A 17,714-nucleotide genomic window follows, 5' to 3' on the forward strand; every position below is an offset into this window, starting at 1 on the left:
TGGAATGTGGTCCCTTACCTCCGAAGTGGGCATCACTGCTGTCTGTTTCACGGGAAGGAGACTTGTTCACGGTCACGGAGCTAGAGGGATGGACTTAGCCTTGAAGCCCAGACAGGTCACACGGGGCCCCAGGAAGTGTGTTTGCCAGCCAGAGCTGGGCTGCTAGGTCTCGCCTGTCATCCTGGCAGGCACTGCCCCACGGCTGGTGTCAGCCGGCATCGTGGCAGGGCCAGGAGCCGTTTTTGTGTCCCGAAGGTGGTTTGGCCCAGCCTGAGGTCGGACAGCTGCCAAAGTGAGGCCTGTGCTCAAGGCCCTGGGACGGGGTGTGGACTCTCATCCTGTCCAGTCTGAAAGGGGGAGGCGGACCCCAATCTCAGGAGACCCCAGGTCAGGGCCTCAGCCAGGCTTCCTCAGGCCCCAGCCAGCTGCTGGCTCGGCCTCCAGAGTGTAGGAAGCACAAGTCCCCGGTTTCTAGTCTCAGACCTTGACTCCCTTCCCTCGGGCTGTGCGGCCGTGGGCAGCTGCCAGCAGACTCTAAAGTGGCTCAGGGACCTGTGTCAGGGCTGCTGTGGGGGCCCTGGGGAGGCGAGAAGCTGGCCAGTGTCCTGGCTCCTTGTCCGGACCGTGAGCAGGGGCTACTGTTACTATCAGGGCTGGGCCTGCAGGCCCTGGGCTTCCCTTCTGGCTACAACTAGAGCTTCAAAAGCCAGCCCTCCCTGCCACCCCTGCCCACGCTCAGGGCGGTCAGAACAGGGCGAGGCCAGGTCCGCAGGAGGGTGGCTTAGCTCACAGGCTCACAGCTGATCCCTGGCACTGCCAGGGGCCTGACCTGTGACCCCTGCCCAGGGTGCTGGGACCCTAAGATGAACAGACCTGTGCTCCCCAAACCAGAGCAGGGCCACACATGCTTCCTGCTCGCCTGAGGGCTGACCACGCTGGCAGCCTTGCCTTGCCAGCTGTGCCTGCCTGCCCACATCGGGCAGGGGCCCTGCCGGCCTCCAGCGCTGGGTCCTGCGTGTGCTCCCGGAGAGCCAGGAGTAACGCCCTGAGATCTGTCTGTTGTCCCCCTCAATGGGAATGGCATTCCCGGCCTCATAGGTGTAGATATGGTGGCCGCTGGGAACGGAATGCTGGCCCCTTGTGGCCGGCCACAGGGCTGGGCGTCAGGTGGCTGTGCTGTGTGAAGGACACAGCCTGGGGTGGTGGGCAGTGCCCAGAGCCAGGCTCAGTTTCCCCTGCTCCACGAACGTGCTGCTGCCAGTGTCAGCGGGCCCTGTCCACACAGACTTTATTGTGGGGCGGGGGAGGGGCCTGGGCACTGGCCAGGTGGAAGCTCCAGGGGCAGAGGCTGGGAGCGTGGGCTCAGCTGTCGCTGGGCAGGGCGGGCCCGCTGGCCAGCGCAGGCAGCAGCCGTGTGTATATGTCAATCCCACGGAGGAACACGGCCTCGTGCAGCCGCTCATCATGGTCGTGCAGCAGCACGGGTGTGCGGTTCATGGGGGAGAAGCCCAGAGCCGGGACCCCCACCTGCAGGGCGAGGAGGAGCCATGAGGGGGAGGCCAGCACCCAGGACCACCCACTGCCCACCCGCCCGCGAGCAGCTCACCGCGCGGAGGTAGCGGCTGTCGGTGGCAGCGGGGAAGATCTCCTGCTCCAGCGTCAAGCTCCTGCAGGGGCAGAGCCTGGTGAGTGGGGGGCGGGCAGGGAAGAGGGCGAGGCCAGGACCGAAGGGGCACAGAAAGTGGGAGGAGAGCGGGAAGGGGAGAGGAGGGCGGGCCAGTGCTCACATGTCCTTGCAGACCCCACTAAAGGCTGCCCACCAGGGGTCTGAGTCATCAGTAGATGTCACTCGGGGCTCCGTCCACTTCTGGGGGGAGGAGAAGGGTGGCAGCATCAGGACAAGGCCTGGGCATCTTGCCCTATTTTCATAGGGCAGGTATGTGCCCAGCGAAGGGTGCGTGCGCACACACACCACACATACACACACAGCCAGCTGGCCAGCCCACCCAGCAGCTCCTTCAGTTCCTCAAAGGACCCTCGGCTGCCCTCCACCAGCTTACTTCCTGTCCATCCTTCAGGTCCCAGCCCAAGCGTCCCTCCCTTGAGACGGCTCTCCCAGAGGACGAGTCCCCCCTCTCCTGGACCATGTTTATACTCAGATAAATGCTGTAAGAATAAGAACTAAGGACTAAACCGGGTCATGTGACTCCCAGGGCACCAAGCACACACTCCTACAGGGACGCCACCTGGCAGGCCCAGCCCCCAGCTCCCACAACTGCCCGTCATCGGGCCGGTACCTGGACAAACTCGAAGGTGACCCCCCGGCCAGCTGCCTGGCACCAGCCGCGCAGCTGTTCCTCGAACGCCTAGGAGATGGGAGAGGAGCTGACCCCTCGGGCTCCCCGGAGCCTGCAGGACAGGGCTGAGGACCCGGCTCCCTCCTCCAAACCCGGGTGGAGGTGGCACCTGCAGGTCCACATCCGGTGCCACGCGGAAGTCAAAGCTGGCGCTCATGGTGGCCGGCACCACGTTATAGGCCATGCCGCCCTCCAGCTTCGTCAGGTTCACAGAGGTCACGGCGCCCAACTTCAGGTGGGGGTTTGCCTGCAGCCTGCGGTGGGGACACAGATGAGAAGATGAGAACCAGGCTCAGCCTCCCTTCCAGCACAGGCTCCCTGCCCCGGCCTCCCAGCCGCCTCACCTCTGCCTCTCCTGCTCCCGGAAAGCCAGCACGGAGCCCACGACCTTGTGCTGGGAGCGGAGGAGGTTAGATGTGAGAGGCCCAGGACAGAGCCCCGGGACCGCCCCAGTTCCACCCCGGGGTGCCACCCACCAGCTTCTCTGCGGCTGTGTCCTCGATGAACCTCGAACCGTGGCCAGGCTTTCCAGTGCTCGTGACCCGCACCCCTGGGAGATGCAGGGGAAGGGGCGCCTTCAGCATGGGAGAGGCTGGGTGGACCAGGCCTGCCCCTCCCTCCAAGCTCCTCCGGCAGGACTGTCTCCCAGAACGCACAGTGCAGGGCTGCTTTCTGCCTCAGATCGAGAAGAAGCCCAGGCCAGAGGGGCCGGGAGGCACAGGCCCTGGGCTCCAGGCCCCACCCCTTCGGGCCTAGTCTCCCATCTGCACAGTGACCCCCCACTCGAAGCCACACTCACACCAGGGGCTCCGCTCGCTGTAGAAGACGGTGAAGGCGTCAGTGGGATTGGCCAGGCCTAAGGAGGGAGGAAAGGGGGTTCAGAGGGCAGGGTGGCCCAGCCCCCACCAGCAGCCTCCCTGTCCCCTCTGGCCACTCAGAGGCCTGCCACCTGCTCACCCTCATCCAGGGCGAAGCCAGCCCTCAGGGCCTTGAACTCAGGCCGCTGCACAAACAGCTCCATGCCTTGGTGACCCCCGATCTCCTCATCTGTAAAAGCGGCAGGGATGGGAGATGAGGGAGCCATTCCCCAACACACCCTCCCCCTCCCTGAAGGAGCCCTCCCCGGCCACGCCCACCTGGCACAAAGGTCATGTGGATGGTTCTGGGGAAATGGTGGCCCTCAGCCTTCAGCCTCCTCACAGCCTCCAGGTACCTGAGGGGCGGGAAGAGGGTGTGAGCCAGGTGCCGAGGGAGCCACCGGATGCTCGGGGGAGGGGAGGGGCGCAGGCTGGAGCCCCAGGCCCTTGGCCCTGCTTGCCAAAGCCTGTCCCTGCCCCGTCTCCCCGTCCATGCAATGGTTCCAGCAACAATTCCTGCCCAACGCCAGGGCCAAGCTGTTCCTCAGCCTTGAGGTTCTCCATTCCCACCCCAGGTTCTGGGTCACTCCAGGGAACAGTGGGGACAGTGGGGAAGCGGGAATGCGGACACTCACTGGATGCCGACACACTTCATGTCCTGAGCACCCCTGGCATAGATGTAGCCTTCAGCATCCTTGAAGGCCTCAAAGGGGTCATGACTCCAGTATTCCTGGGGCAGGGATGGAAGAGACCCCAAGCCCCAAGTTCAGTCATTAATCCACTCTGCCCACTGTGGGCCTGCCCTAGGAGCCCACCGGAGGGGTGACAGGTAGGGTGGCGAAGGCGACAGAAGAGGGCTGATGAGGGCAGCAGACTGCGCCCCCCTCAGCTCTGCGACCCACCTCCACCCCACCCTGCGTATGGAACAGCTGCTGGACTGAGGCTGCTCAAGTGGCATGATGCCCAATGAGGTCAGAGTCGGTGCCAGGACCAGCACTGGGGCCTCCTGAGGTGGAAGGGGGTCTGCCTCATCTTACTTCCCATCCTCCCCCATGCACACCTTGGAGACAGGTACCACATCGGTGTGGGAGTTGAGCAAGAGGGAGGAAAGTTTGGGGTTGGTGCCTGGCCAGGTCAGCACCGTCACCACACGGCCGGGTGCCACCTGGGGAGGACAGGAGGGAAGTTCAGTGCAGAGCGGAGGTGCCCCGGCCCACTTCCGCCCCCCACACAGGGCCCAGGCTCACCTCCACTTTCTGACAGCCCAGGCCCAGCTGGCGGGCTCGCTCCTCAAGGAAGGCCACAGCAGCCCCTGCGGACCCAGAGTCTTACGGCTGCTCTGCTTCCCAGGCTCTCCCCTGACCCCTGGCCCAGGCAGGGCTTGGAGGCACATCCAGAGAGGGGAGCAGACCCCAAATGCGCTGCTGCCTCCTCACCACAATTCCACGTATGAGACCCCTGCACCTAGAGACCCCTGCACCTGGAGACCCCTGCATTCCTGCTCCCAGGAGGAAGTTGTCTTTGGTCAATCAGTGACCCTTTGTGGACGGTCAGGTGGGAAGTTAGGTCCTTCCTAAAAGGTGGGAAGCTATGTGCAGGGTCACCCAACATCTCCCAGGTGGAAAACCACAGCAGGAATTTGGACCCATGCACAGTTCCCACCCACCAAGCTTGACCCCTAAGGGCTGTGGCCTTTGTCCAGCCCCAGTGGACTTCGAGAGACTTCTTCCAAGTGGCTGCCCAGCCTCCCCTCCCCCACCCCGGCCCGGGAGGGCGCTGAAGTTGTTCCCTGACCAGCCGCAGGGAGTAACTTCGGAGGAGAAAGGCCTCTGCAGGGAAGGTTCCTGCACCGCCCGCAGGTGGGTGGACCCAGGGAATGGCTGGAGGGATGAGGCGCCCTTTGGGGCAGCAGAGGGGGGCTCAGCTGGGTGACAGGAGCTGGGGCCTGGTTGAAAGCACAGTCCCCGCCCTTGATGTCGACCTCCCCCGTCCCCTCCTCCGCCCCCCCCCACCCCGACCCGGGAACCGCCGCGTTCTCACCGTAGTCGGGCTCGGGCTGGACCGTGCGGATGCGCAGGTACTGACGGAAGAGCGTCACGGATGGGTGCTCACCCTCGCGACCCGGGCTGGCCATGGCGCTGCGCGTGGAGAGCTGCGGGCAAAGAGAGCGGCTACTACCCTCCGGGCCGCTGGGGCCCAGTGAACTCCGTCTGCACCCAGCCTCCCCCACCCCCGCCCCCAGGACGGTTCCCCGCAGGTCCCCCTGGGAGAGGACACCCTGTTTCGGAGCCCCAACTGTTTCAGGTGCTGTGCTGGCCACTTGCAACACATGTCCTCATTTCATCCCCCAAAGCCCATGAAGTTCGTGCCTCTGGACGCCCACTTGACAGAGGAGAAAGCTGAGGCTCAGAAAGGTTCAGGGGCAGCGGGAGAGCAGCAGTCACGTGTGAACCCGGACCTTGACTGCCCCCCCCCCCGCCCTCCTCAAACATTTCTCCCCAGTTGCTCAGATTTCCTGCCAGGGAGCCCACATCCCACTACCTCGCTCCAGGGCCCCCCACCTCGCTCTCTGCTGGTCTGGGGCCCGTGCTCGCCTCTCAGCACCCGCCTGGGACTGTGGCCAGGACTCAGGGTCCGGCGAGGTCGCAGGCTCAGAACCGCCCCCCGTCCACCACGTGGCTGGACCGGGATCGCGGGGCGGGACCGAAGACTGGGAGTACTGGCGTCTCCGCCCGCCCCTGCTTCCAGCCTCCGCCCAATGATCCGTTTCGGATCTCGGATCGCCTCCCAGAACCGAGGCCTCCGCCGCCAGCTCCGTGCGGGGTCGGACTGGGAGCTTCCGGATGGCCCCGCCCCGCCCTCAGGACACGCCCCTCCGGGCCCCGCCTCTGGGCCTGGGCCGCGAGTTCCGGATGGTCCCGCCCCCAGAGGGCTCCACCTCCTGCAGCCTCGGGATTGGGCCGGGGGAGAGGGGGCGGGTACTGACGCGAAAGTCGGGCGCCCCCTAGCTCTCAGGGTGCAGCGCTGCAGAGTCCGGGCCGAGCGACCCCTACTGCCCCCTCACGCCCTCCCGCGAGAGTCATGCTTCTCCCCTTTGGGTGTCTCAGCTCCTAGGGAGGGGCCCCCTGACTGCCTCTGTCCCCCAGGCTCCCGGGGCCTGGTCCACGCACCCGCAGGATCACATCCCTGTCGGACAGAGGCCCGGACAGCGTGCCGGAATGCAGGGTAAATGGACCGGCAGGTGCGTGGCGGCTGTGGTTGGGTGTGGCAAGTCTGAGCGACCGAGGATGTCCCGTGCGAGGATGTAACCATGATGCTGTGTGACAGTGTGAGAGGCGGGGAACTCACCCTGCAGGTGGCACACTTGACTGGCCCCGGGCCAGGCTCCCTGGTCTTCTACAGGCACCAGAGAGGGAGGATAAAGACACAGGTGCCCCCTGGCCACCCACAGGCTGCACACTAACTGCTGCCTGGTGTGCCCCGCTGCCCTTTGTACTCCCAGCTTCTGCCCTGCTCCAGGGGCTGTCAGCGTGGGGAGGGGCAGGGTGAAAGACTTTACCCTCAGGGCCCAGAAGAAGCAGGCTGGGAGGGGAGGGGTGGGGAGGGTCTGTCCCAGCCCTCCTGGGGCAGGTCTGGGCTGCTGACCCACATACCCAGGGGCAAGCAGGCTTGGTGGCTCACCAGCGCTGCCATGTTAATTGTTAAACCACACTGTCCGCCCCACCTCGGCGCATGCTGCTCCCTTTGGCCACAGCTCCCGCATTTCTGACTCTGGGTCGCCCACCAACCCCAGTGGCCCTGCAGCAGGAGGGATCCCGTCCCCACCCCAGCACTGTGTGGCCCACAGCTCCCCGACCCACACCCATCCAGTCCGAAAGCCGCCTTCGGAGCCAGGTGTTACTGTCAGGCCCATCTCACAGGGGAGGAAGCTGAGCCAGAGTGGTGAGGGCAGCCAGCTAGGAAGCAGCCCATGTTCTTAGCCTTCCCAACCCGGAAGCAGTCCCAGGCTTGCCTCCCGCCCCCGCCCCCGCCCGCACAGCAACACCAGGACCTGTCACTCCCCGGGCAGGACAGACGTGCTTTTATTTATTGTGCCTGTGAGATAAGAGGAGAGGCCCTGACTGGGCCTGGCTCTCTGCCCTCCAATCCCAGGGGCTGCCTCCCTGGCGGGGGGCTGGTCCAGACCCTCCAAGCTGGCGGGTGAGCTCAAGGCAGCTGGTCAAGGAAGGCGAGGAGGACCCGGTGGAAGTCTCTGGGCTGGTGGAGGTAGCAGGCGTGCCCCGCGTCGCGCAGCTTCACCACGGAGTGCTTGGGCAGGTGGCGGAGCTGCCGCAGGGACTCCCGCGCCAGGATGCGGTCCAGCTCCCCGTACAGGATGAGCGTAGGGGTCTGCAGGGCAAGGCCAGGGCTGTGATCCTAGGCCTCCCGGGGCCTGGCCCTCCAGCCATCTCCTTAGGAAATCCTCCCCAAACACCCATCTTTTTCATCCAGATTTGGGGGGGCGGGTAAGGTCGTGAGTCCTCCAAGTGAGACCTGAGCCCTTTGCCCCCAGGACGGGGAGCCAGGACCGGGGTGGCCCTCCTCCCAGTACCTTCACGGCCCAGAATTGCTCCCGGGTGTAGTTCTGGGTGGAGGCGGGTGCGATGGGCACGAAGCCGTGCAGCTGAGGGTGGTCCCGCATCAGGAAGGGCAGGGCGTAGCGGCCGCTCAGCGAGGGGCTCACCAGCACGGCGTTCCGCACCTCCAGGTCCCGCAGCGCGCGCGCCAGCAGCTCCGCCCGCCCTGCCTCGGTGCTCGCCTCCTTGGACGGTGCTGAGTTCCCAAAACCTGGGGTGGCAGAGGCACCAGCTGAGGGAGGCCGGGAGGGAGCCGGGACTTCCGCCCACCCGGCGGGGGGAGGGGCCGGAGCAGTGGCACGTGGCACATGCGGCCCCACATACCCTCCTAGGAGCTATTTTTTTTTGGTGATGTGGTGGGCCTGCTGGAAAAACCTTTCATCCATCATATTGGCGAAACTGAAAGACTGGTAACACGCAGTGTTGGGGAAGATGTGGGGAAATGGGCACTTTCATCCGGGACTGATGGAGGAAAAAGCCCTGTAGCAGTTGTGGAGGGTCAGGAAATAATTGTCAACATTTAAAAGATGTGTGTCCCGCCCAAACCGGTTTGGCTCAGTGGATAGAGCGTCAGCCTGCGGACTGAAGGGTCCCAGGTTCGATTCCGGTCAAGGGCACGTACCTTGGTTGCGGGTACATCCCTAGTAGGAGGTGTGCAAGAGGCAGCTGATCGATGTTTCTAGCTCTCTATCCCTCTCCCTTCCTCTCTGTAAAAAATCAATAAATTATATTTTTAAAAAAAATTAAAAATAAAAAAATAAAAGATGTGTGTCCTGCCCTAACTGGTTTTGCTCAGTGGATAGAGCATCTGCCTGCAGACTGAGGGGTCCCAGGTTTGATTCCGGTCAAGGGCATGTACCTTGGGTGCTGGCACATGCCCAGTAGGGGGCGTGCAGGAGGCAGCTAATAGATGTTTCTCATCTATGTTTCTAACTATCCCTCTCCCTTCTTCTCTGTAAAAAATCAATAAAATATAAAAAAATAAAAATAAAAAAGATGTGTGTCCTTTAACCCATCAACTGTCCTTGGTAGCTTTCCTACAGAAATGATGGCCCTCACACTCAAGGCAGCAGGGCCAAAGGTGCTTTGGCATCCAAGCATTTCAACTGAAACCTCAAGCTCCAAATCCATCACAGCCTGTCCATCCCCGCCATGGCACAGACGACAGAGAGGAGGTCACAGTGACTGGTAGGATCCGAGAGACATGGTGTGGGGGAAAAGACCACGCTGCCGAGGGGTTCACGAAGCCGAAGGACACCGGTCACGTTCACAACCCCCAGCCCTGCACACTTTTCTTTATGTACGGACATGTTCGGCGGGGCCTGGCTCCCCCAGACTGCTGAATTGAGAGGGCCCGGGTCTCTGAGGGTGCCACTCTTATTTGATTTGTTTGTTAATCCTCACCCGAGGATATTTTTCCATTGATTTTTAGGGAGAGTGGAAGAGAGAGGGTAAGGCAGAGAAAATACTGATGTGAGAGAAACACATCGATTGGTTGCCTCCTGCATGCGCCAGGACCAGGGCTCGGGCCGGGGAGGAGCCTGCTACCCAGGTACGTGCCCTTGACCGGAATCGAACCCGGGACCCTTCGGTGCACAGGCCGACGTTCTATCCACCAAGCCAAACCGGCTAGGGCTTGTTTGATTTTTTTAATGCCGAGAGTGATGGCATAAATCCTTTGATAGCTAAAAAAAAAAGCTCTCTAGTTTGTCATAAAAAATAGGGTGAGGTCTCCCCCTGAATCCAGTGAACCTGAATCCAGTGAAGTGAGGCACGTTCCATTTGCTTGGTGACGTGCAACAATGCGCACGAGGTTACAGGGAGGAAATGCAGACCTTTTCCTGTGCCATCTGTGACCTGTCACTGCTCGTCCAGGTACAGGGGTCCAGATGCAACCGGCCACATCTCAGGGCTTTCCTACCCCCCACGTCCCCCTCTGGGAAGCCACCCCTTGGACCAGGGCGGGGCTCTCACCTGGGAGGTCAAGGGCCACGGCCCGGTAGCCCCTGTGCGCCAGCAGCTGCAGCGTGCCCAGCTGCTCCCACGTGCGCGAGGTGAAGGCTTTTCCGTGGAGCAGCACCACCTCCACCCTGCGGGCACATGCGGGCTGGGTCTGAGGCTTTGCAGGGCCCCACTTTCTTCCCAGGCTCCTCCCACCGCCCTCCCAGCCCTCAGCACCCCGCGTGGAGCTGGGATCCCACATAGGGGCTCCCCTCAGGCCTCATCCTTCTACTAGACCCTGGGGTCAGCACCCACCTTCGTGCCCGGTGGAGTGGGAGCACCTCGCGGTAAAAGATGGGGGAGTTGCCAGGGGTGAGACCGGCCAGGATTGTGACATTGGGGTCTCCCCAGAGCCAGGAAGTGTGCTCAGGGGGGCCTGGCAGCCCCACGTACAGTAGCAGCATGAGCAGCAGGCCCAGGCCCAGCAGGGCTGTGTGGGACCGGCTCATGGAGGTTTGTACCACAGTCTGGAGGAGGAGGAGAGGAGAGGAGGCTGAGGCCCCACTTGGCCCCGGGACGCCATCCCGAAACCCCACCTGGAAGCACCCAGCTGAGGGAAAGCTCAGCCTTGTGGGTGGCACAGTGGTGAGGCCTCAAAGGGGAAAGGCTGGGAGAGATGTCCCGCTGTTTGGAAACGGTTCTTTTTATCCCACTGTGCAGACCAGTGGTCGGCAAACTCATTGGTCAGCAGAGCCAAATATCAACAATACAACGATTGAAATTTCTTTTGAGAGCCACATTTTTTAAACTTAAACTATATAGGTAGGTACATTGTTATTAACTTAATTAGGGTACTCCTAAGCTGGCTTTTGCTCAAAACTCAAGGGGCCAAAGAGCCGCACGTGGCTCTCGAGCCGCAGTTTGCCGACCACTGTGTAGACTAATGCTAGACTTGGAATGTGCTTGACAATGGGTGGGAATATAACTCCAGCCCAGCTGGGCAGGGAGAATCCCGGGAGGAGGAGAAGCTGAGGCAATGCGGGGGAGGGGCGGGGGGGCAGGCAGGAGAATGGCACCGAAATGCAAAGGGCAGCATGGAGGCTGGAGAGATGAATGCCACCCCCACCCCCAGCTTCGTGCCAAGCGACTTGCTTCATGGACTCCGCGGCCAGGGTCCTTTGCCAGCAGAGGACAGGCCTCAGGGCCAGGGCCCAGCCAGAGCAGTCAGCGGGGCTCTGAGACTCTGCTCTGCCGCCTCCTGGCCGCGAGTCTTCCGTTTGTCGGTAAAACAGGGAGGGCAGTCCCCGCTGCCCCCGAGCCTCCTCCTGTGAGATTTCAGCGACACAGTGGACTTGACGGGGGCTGGCCTCTTGGGCCTAGGAGGAGCCCCTGCTTGTTCCCTGATTCCAGTAAACACATCTTTATGGAGAGTCTCCAGCCGCACCCACCTCTCCTGGGATGTGGCCTAAGCCCCACTCCCAGGCCCCCAGGTCAGGGGGTGACCCAGGAGCTGAGCGGAGGCCGTGGTTGGCTTAGGTTCCCACAGACAGGGCTTCCATGCGGCCCCTCCTTGTGGTGGACACTGGGCCACAGGGGCCTCTCCAGGTAGAATTCTGCCGTTGCCTTGGCAACCCAGGAGGCTGGAGCACTGGGCAACCTTCCCCACCAGGTAGCAGGCAACCTGATCTGGCTACTACAGATACAGGGCCTGGCCTAAGGGTGGAGAAGTGCCCACGGAGGCCTTGGCATACGCATAGACAATGACACACAGGTGTACATGCGTGTACACAGGAAAGACACCCTCAAAATCATGCCCAGCATCAGGCACCAGGAAGGCAGATGGACAGACGGGGACACACGGTTTCAAAACCACACGCAGTTCCTCAAATGTCAAGAACACCGTCATACACACAGCCCTAAAAGTACACATGCACAGCCAGACAGACACACACACAGACCCTCAGGAATACACAGACACAGCCAGTACACACCCTCAAAATCACACGCTGAAATATACACAGTAGACATACACAGACAACAAGCGGGCAGACTGACACCTTCCAACACAGGCAGACAGAGTCACTGACATGCACCCCAGACACCAGACCCTCAAGAACACACGCAGACAAACGCGCGCGCACCCGCTGCCCCAGCGCCTGCCCCTCCCTCCCCCTGGCCTCTGGCCTGGGCGCGGGGAGAGGAGGAGCCAGGATGGCCCGCCCCCGGGCACCCTGCTGGCCTCTGTCCCCGGGGACACTCACCGGGCTGATCGAGAGGACTCGGCCCGTAGCCGCCGAGCGGGCCCCGCCCACGCGGAACCAGCAGCCAAACCCACCGGCAACCATGGCGCTGCGTCCGCGGCTCCGCAAGTTCGGCCCTCACCCGGCGGCCCAGAGCGACGCCGTGGCGCGCGTGCGCAGTTCGCAGTCGCAGGCCCTGCGCCTAGTAGCCCCGATGGAGGGGGGACAGGGGGCGGCGCCCCACATTCCGCGGCCCCCTCGTCCAGATTTTCCGGATTGTTTTAGGCCTGAGAGCCGGGGTAGAGCCACGCAGCCTCTTCCCCCCGGGGGTCTCCACCCCTGTTCCGCCTACAGCGGGGTTCGAGGGTTGTCTTAAGGACTGGAAGGACCTGCCAAGCCTCAGAGCAGGGTCTGGCAGGGAGGCCTCGCAGTGCAAGCGCCATACAAATGCACGTCCGCACACACTGGGTCCCGCACATACTGGGTCCAGCCCAGGGCGGCCTCTGGGTCCTTCACTCTCTTAGGTTACCTTTCCTGTTTGGAGACATGTGATGGATGCCGGCTCTGCCCCCAGGCTCAGGCACAGAGAGGCCTGGCACAGAGAGGCTGCAGGACGATGCACCCTGCGGGGTGGGTGACCTCACGGCCATTCTACAGGCCAGGAAGGAGGCTCCGAGGCGCTGGGAAAACAATCAAGGCAACCTGGCTGGGCATTGGCAGAATCCCGCACCCAAACCTGTCGCGCTGGTTTGGCTCAGTGGATAGCGCGCCAGCCTGCGGGACCCTGTCCGGTTTGATTCTGGTCAAGGGCATGTACCTGGGTTGCAGGCTCCTCCCCCGCCCAGGCCCTGGTCAGGGCATGTGCAGGAGGCGACCAAACACATCGATATTTCTCTCTGTCTTTCCCTCTCTTCCACTCTCCCTAAAAAACAATGGAAAAATATCCTTGGGTGAGGATAAATAAAACAAAAACAAACCGTCGAGCCTCAACTGCATGCGTGGCGAACAACTCTGCACCTGGGCAGTGCAGGCTGGGGATGGGGAGGAGGGGAGGAGGGGAGGAGGGGACAACCAGGATGCGACTCCAAAGGAACCCTCCTCCTCCTCAAGCCGCGCCCTGGGCTTCTGGGGCAGGTCCCTGAGGGTCTCGGGAAGGCACCCAGTCCGATGCTTGGGGCACGTGGGCCCCTGCCGCCGATTGTGGCCACAAGAGGGCGCCCCGCAGCACGGCCGGGCCGCCTCCCAGCTTCCCAGCCCCAGCCCCAGCCCCTCCCCGTTTCCCTGCCCCGGGCCCCATTAGCCTCCAGTCCTCGGCTTCCTCCCGCTGTGCGAGCCCACGCAGCTCCCCAGGTACCTGCCTTGCGTCCCAACCCTCTCTCCCTCTCTCCAGTTAGACTACTCCCAGCTTCTCCCCTTCCCACTCGGCTCCCCAGCTCCCCTTCCTCGTGCGCCCGCCCTACCAGGCCCGCCGAGCCAGCACCAGGTCCTTGGAGGGCGCAGAGCGAGCCTTGGCGGCGCCGTGGTCGCCCCCTGACCACAGCGTCAGCGCGCCGGGCACCCTACGTCCCTCGCGGGCGGGAATTCCAAATGCCTTTTCTTTTGAGCGCTGCGGTTTCCGCTTCCAGAAAATGGGTGTTTTTCTCCAGCCCCGACCCTCTCCTGCCTGCGGTGCCAAACTACGACCCTTAACGGTGCCTTGAAGAGAAAGAGGTGGATGGGCAAAATAGTCAGCTACTAACTGTGAGCAACTACCACGCTCAGGAGTAAGCGCTAGGACGGCCCGCAGGGTGTCCCAATCGGGGCCTCGTTTAACCTCATCGACCACCTAGGAGCTAAGTGCTACTGGATCATCCCCACTTGCAGAAGAGGATGCCAGTGAGAACAAGAATCATCATGGAAGCGCCCTGTATTGAGTGCTTTCCAAGGGCAGACACCCTCACTTGCCAATTCTTCTTAACTGGTTAATTCTTGATGTAGGCTTTAATGTCCCATTTTTCAGACGAGGAAACGGAGGCCCAAGACCACACAATTAAGTGATCGGCAGAGAGAAAGAACACCTTCGTTTTCCTCGCTCCAAAGCTTGTTGCTAGAATTCTGGGAGCCTGGGGGAGGAGCGGGGGCTTGCTGCTCCCCTGGACCCTTGCCCTCTCTGGCGGCTTTCCCACGCTGCGGGGTACCCTCCCCCACTGCCCTGTGGCTCATCAGCCTGGTCTCGGACCGCAGGCGCTGCAGGCGGCAGCATGGCAGACGTGGAGCAGCGGGAGGGCACCATCCAGGTGCAGGGCCAGAGCCTCTTCTTCCGGGAGGCGCGGCCGGGCGCAGGGCAGGCCGCCCGGTTCTCCGTGCTGCTGCTGCACGGGATCCGCTTCTCCTCCGAGACCTGGCAGAACCTGGGCACCCTGCTCAGGCTGGCGCAGGCGGGCTATCGGGCGGTGGCCATCGACCTGCCAGGTACTTCTGGGCAGGCTTCTGTTCTGGAGCGGTGGTGGGGACCTCCTTGGGGACCCGGGTCTCGGGGTCTGGGGGGGACTTGGGCCAGGGCCCAGCGCGCACTGCAAGAACTCGAGCCTCCCTAGTCTTGACCGGGATTTGACTGGACACTGCCCAGTGGCTCTGGGTGTTGCCGAGGGCAGAGTCTCAGAGCCTTTGTGTCCTTGTCTGTAACGCGAGATAACCGCGCTCCTGTGGGGGTTGGCGCTAGTGAGAATGGAATGATGTCCGCGTGACTCTGGCCAGGACCTGACACATAATAATTGGTGCTCAGCCCATTGGAAGGAACGTGTTTTGACAGCCACAACCCTAGGCCCCGCTGGAGGCCCTGAGAGTGAGGCTGAGTGTCCTGGTGGGTGGCTAAGCCACTCGTCACGATCCCAGGAGAAAGCCCTCGGCTGGGTTCAGGTGGAGGCAGGGGCAGCCAGACTGGCGACTGCACGGCTGACCTGCTCCCCTCACTGGCCTTGGCTGGTATGGCCTCAGTGCTCAAGGGCGGGCCACCAGGCCCAGGCGGGATTGGTTCTGACAGTGGGTTGGGCTGAGCTTCAAGGCTAAGGTCTTGAGCTCATCTTTCTGGGGGAATGGTGGGACTAACCCCGTTGGAAGGGAGGTAAGTGTGCAGAGCCAGCCCCTCAGCCCTGTCCTCGGGCACTCACCCTGCCATTCCTGGACAGGTGCCCCCTGAGCCGTTAGCTGCATTTCACAACAATCTTGAATGGCAGATCCCTTTCCCCTTTAACAGCTGGGGAAACAGCAGTGGAGAGGCCGGGGGACCTTCCCAAGAGCACACTGATAGTGAACGGAAAATTGGGACTTGGGTCCGGCTGTGTTGGATGGACTTCAGGGCCTGATTCTTTCCAGAGCACTGTGCTGACGGAGGGGCCTCATGCCAGCACGGATAGGACAGTCCCGGCTGCGGCAGAAATAAAGTCGGGCGTGCTGCACAGAGATTGACCTAGGAGGGCTTTCCGGAGGAAGGGACCCTCCCCACTCACCGGCTTGTCTTGTTTCTTCCACACTGAAATCCCTGCAGGCCTGGGGCATTCCAAGGACGCCACAGCCCCTGCCCCTATCGGGGAGCTGGTCCCCAGCAGCTTCCTGGCAGCTGTGGTGGATGCCTTGGACCTGGGCCCCCCGGTTGTGATCAGCCCGTCTCTGAGTGGCATGTACTCGCTGCCCTTCCTCACGGCCCCTGGCTCCCAGCTCCGGGGCTATGTGCCAGTGGCCCCCATCTGCACTGATAAAATCAATGCTGCCGACTACGCCAGCGTGAAGGTACCCCTGTGGGAGGCTGCGATGCCCCTGCCGGGAGCCAGGGCAAATCCCTCCGGGGCCTTTCCTCACCTGGGAGTGGGGTAGCCCGGGGGGGTAGCTCCTGAGCTTGACTTCGATCCCTGTGCCAAGCCTTGTGCTAAACTGCACTGGGACAGACACGAACCCACACCCCGTCCCATGGGCGCTGGCTCCCCCCATCCCACTGGGCCAGCTTGTCTCTCCCCTCATTTGGGGTGACCCCAGGGAGAGACTGAAGGGATGGGGAGGCCGGGGCCGGTATGGTAGGTCTCCATTGATTTTGCCTCTTTCCTCTCTCTAGACCCCAGCTCTGATTGTCTATGGAGACCAGGACCCCATGGGCCAGACCAGCTTTGAGCACCTGAAGCAGCTGCCCAACCACCGGGTGTTGGTCATGGAGGGGGCGGGGCACCCTTGTTACCTGGACAAACCCGAGGAGTGGCACGCCGGGCTGCTGGGTTTCCTGCAGGGACTGGCATGAGGCCCAGCTCTACTGTCCCATGGGCTGTTCGCCTTTCTGGGGGCTCTCTCTCTCCCTGCACACGCAACAGGTGTGTGTGTCTGTGTGTCTGTCTGGGTGCTGGTCTTTCGGGTCTGTCTGTCTGTCTGTCTTTTCCTCTTTCTCTTGCAGTGACACACTGAGGAGGTGAAATCAAGAGGGAAAAAAATCAGGAATCAATGGACGTGATCTGGTGGAGGGTAACCCAATAGATGAGCTTCTGCTGTGGGCTCTCCTGCTCGCTCTCGCTCCTTCCTCTCTCGGCCCAGCCCACCCCTCCTGCCTCCCACATCCGCCTTGGCTGCCCCAAGGGGCACTCACAGCCCTACCCACCTCTTAGGCCACAGAACACACATGCCCATATGCATGCTCACACGTTCCCAACCCCATAGGTACAGGCTCCCGATGGGATGCACACTCAGGTGCACACCTGCCTGCTTGTACACCTACAGAAGCATTCACATAGGCACGTGCCCTCCCATCCATACTGCACCCCCATGTCTGGGAAGGTGGGGACCCAGAGACCAGTCCTTGCAGGACATCCTCTGCCAGGCTTAGGGTGTGGCCTGCCCAGAACTCCACTCTCGATCAGAACTGCCCCCCAAAGGAGAGGACCACCCTTTTGACCCTCAGATCTCCCCCTCCCCCCTCCTCGAGGCGCCACACCCTCCCAGGTTGTTAGGCCTGGGTCTTCTGAGCCAAACCTAGCTGCTTTCCGGCTCCCAGGTCGGTGGGTGGGGCGGAGAGTGGAGGTCCGTGAAATAAAAGTGAAGCAATTAGACCCCTCAGGCTCTCGCTGCCTCCAGAGCGTCGCCCCTCCCCCCGCCCCTTGGGACCGCCACCACCATGGGCCCCTCCCCCACCGGCGGGACCAGATGGTCCCCTGCCCTTTGTCCACCAGGCCAGATGGAGGGGAAGGGAGATTGGATTCCCCTCCCCACCCCCACACACCCAGGTGCCAAGAGACTCAGCTGTGGGGGGAGGTGGAGGTCAGTGGGACTCGGCTGAGCCGATTACGGGGGAGAGGGAGGTAGATTTGCTCTTGGGGGCGGGGGGAGGGGGGGCAGGAGGGCCTGGGAACAGCCCAGCCTCTGCCGACTCCAGCCCATTCCCCACCAGAGTCTTAACTTCGCCGGCCTCCCTAGCGACCCCAGCCCCCAAAGGAACTCGGGGGTGGCTTTGGGGGAATCGCGGGCGGGGTGCGGGGGTCACTTCGTTCTCAGGCTCCTCCTCCGGCTGCTCGGTAACCTGTCCTGGGCGGGCGGGGGCCGGGCCTCGCGGGAGCCGAGGGCGGCAGGGGGTGCGGGTCTCGGGGGTCGGGGGGCCGAGAGCCCCGCGCAGGGATGGATGGCGCCGAGCGGGCGATAAGGGACGCGGCCCGCGGAGGGTGGAAGCCACGTTCCCAGGGACCGAGCCGA

The 17,714-nt window shown here is 62.7% G+C and overlaps 3 protein-coding genes across 15 annotated transcripts; 1 reads left to right on the forward strand and 2 right to left on the reverse strand.

Moving 5' to 3' along the window:
• Window positions 1–1,256: 1,256 nt before the first annotated feature.
• On the reverse strand, window positions 1,257–7,380 carry ACY1 (aminoacylase 1). 7 transcript variants are annotated; one of them, XM_080672277.1, is made up of 15 exons: window positions 7,266–7,380; window positions 5,255–5,366; window positions 4,462–4,526; window positions 4,275–4,379; window positions 3,850–3,944; window positions 3,494–3,570; window positions 3,315–3,404; window positions 3,157–3,213; window positions 2,834–2,907; window positions 2,702–2,751; window positions 2,467–2,611; window positions 2,298–2,366; window positions 1,788–1,867; window positions 1,607–1,667; window positions 1,257–1,527 (listed from the first exon to the last, which is right to left on the reverse strand). In XM_080672277.1, the coding sequence occupies exons 2-15, from the start codon at window positions 5,346–5,348 to the stop codon at window positions 1,363–1,365; spliced, it is 1,227 nt and encodes a 408-aa protein (XP_080528403.1). In that variant the 5' UTR covers window positions 5,349–5,366; window positions 7,266–7,380; the 3' UTR covers window positions 1,257–1,362. The 7 variants fall into 7 exon arrangements, with proteins under 7 accessions (XP_080528403.1, XP_080528399.1, XP_080528402.1 ...); XM_080672273.1 differs by lacking the exon at window positions 7,266–7,380 and adding an exon at window positions 6,563–6,710; XM_080672276.1 differs by lacking the exon at window positions 7,266–7,380 and adding an exon at window positions 6,385–6,510.
• ABHD14A (abhydrolase domain containing 14A) lies at window positions 7,274–13,590 on the reverse strand. Of its 6 annotated transcripts, XM_080672280.1 has the most exons (7): window positions 13,472–13,557; window positions 12,829–12,933; window positions 12,541–12,691; window positions 10,087–10,298; window positions 9,805–9,920; window positions 7,806–8,041; window positions 7,274–7,603 (listed from the first exon to the last, which is right to left on the reverse strand). In XM_080672280.1, the coding sequence occupies exons 4-7, from the start codon at window positions 10,278–10,280 to the stop codon at window positions 7,421–7,423; spliced, it is 729 nt and encodes a 242-aa protein (XP_080528406.1). In that variant the 5' UTR covers window positions 10,281–10,298; window positions 12,541–12,691; window positions 12,829–12,933; window positions 13,472–13,557; the 3' UTR covers window positions 7,274–7,420. The 6 variants fall into 6 exon arrangements, with proteins under 6 accessions (XP_080528406.1, XP_080528405.1, XP_080528407.1 ...); XM_080672279.1 differs by lacking the exons at window positions 12,541–12,691; window positions 12,829–12,933; window positions 13,472–13,557 and adding exons at window positions 10,924–11,096; window positions 12,033–12,361; XM_080672281.1 differs by lacking the exons at window positions 12,541–12,691; window positions 12,829–12,933; window positions 13,472–13,557 and adding exons at window positions 10,924–11,096; window positions 11,220–11,677.
• On the forward strand, window positions 13,299–17,076 carry ABHD14B (abhydrolase domain containing 14B). 2 transcript variants are annotated; one of them, XR_013960817.1, is made up of 5 exons: window positions 13,299–13,361; window positions 14,235–14,462; window positions 15,538–15,779; window positions 16,099–16,348; window positions 16,455–16,573. XR_013960817.1 is itself a non-coding variant. In XM_080672284.1 (4 exons), the coding sequence occupies exons 2-4, from the start codon at window positions 14,252–14,254 to the stop codon at window positions 16,276–16,278; spliced, it is 633 nt and encodes a 210-aa protein (XP_080528410.1). In that variant the 5' UTR covers window positions 13,299–13,361; window positions 14,235–14,251; the 3' UTR covers window positions 16,279–17,076. The 2 variants fall into 2 exon arrangements, 1 of the variants encoding a protein (XP_080528410.1); XM_080672284.1 differs by having other exon boundaries at window positions 16,099–17,076.
• Window positions 17,077–17,714: the final 638 nt, after the last annotated feature.

This window comes from Plecotus auritus (genome assembly GCF_963455305.1).
Source record: "Plecotus auritus genome assembly, chromosome: 6".
NCBI classification, from domain to species: domain Eukaryota; kingdom Metazoa; phylum Chordata; class Mammalia; order Chiroptera; family Vespertilionidae; genus Plecotus; species Plecotus auritus.

What these genes read in the sequence shown, in the direction of transcription:
- ABHD14B (XM_080672284.1), top strand. Translation starts at nt 14,252, where the DNA reads ATGGCAGACGTGGAGCAGCGGGAGGGCACCATCCAGGTGCAGGGCCAG. An exon ending in GGTGGCCATCGACCTGCCAG is followed by an intron (nt 14,463 to 15,537) that starts GTACTTCTGGGC and finishes AAATCCCTGCAG; the next exon opens with GCCTGGGGCATTCCAAGGAC. An exon ending in CCGACTACGCCAGCGTGAAG is followed by an intron (nt 15,780 to 16,098) that starts GTACCCCTGTGG and finishes TCCTCTCTCTAG; the next exon opens with ACCCCAGCTCTGATTGTCTA.
- ABHD14A (XM_080672278.1), bottom strand. Translation starts at nt 12,116, where the DNA reads ATGGTTGCCGGTGGGTTTGGCTGCTGGTTCCGCGTGGGCGGGGCCCGC. An exon ending in CCACTCCACCGGGCACGAAG is followed by an intron (nt 9,921 to 10,086) that starts GTGGGTGCTGAC and finishes ATGTGCCCGCAG; the next exon opens with GGTGGAGGTGGTGCTGCTCC. An exon ending in AGCAATTCTGGGCCGTGAAG is followed by an intron (nt 7,604 to 7,805) that starts GTACTGGGAGGA and finishes CTTGCCCTGCAG; the next exon opens with ACCCCTACGCTCATCCTGTA.
- ACY1 (XM_080672277.1), bottom strand. Translation starts at nt 5,348, where the DNA reads ATGGCCAGCCCGGGTCGCGAGGGTGAGCACCCATCCGTGACGCTCTTC. An exon ending in ATGAAGTGTGTCGGCATCCA is followed by an intron (nt 3,571 to 3,849) that starts GTGAGTGTCCGC and finishes CCCGCCCCTCAG; the next exon opens with GTACCTGGAGGCTGTGAGGA. An exon ending in CACCGGATGTGGACCTGCAG is followed by an intron (nt 2,367 to 2,466) that starts GTGCCACCTCCA and finishes CCCATCTCCTAG; the next exon opens with GCGTTCGAGGAACAGCTGCG.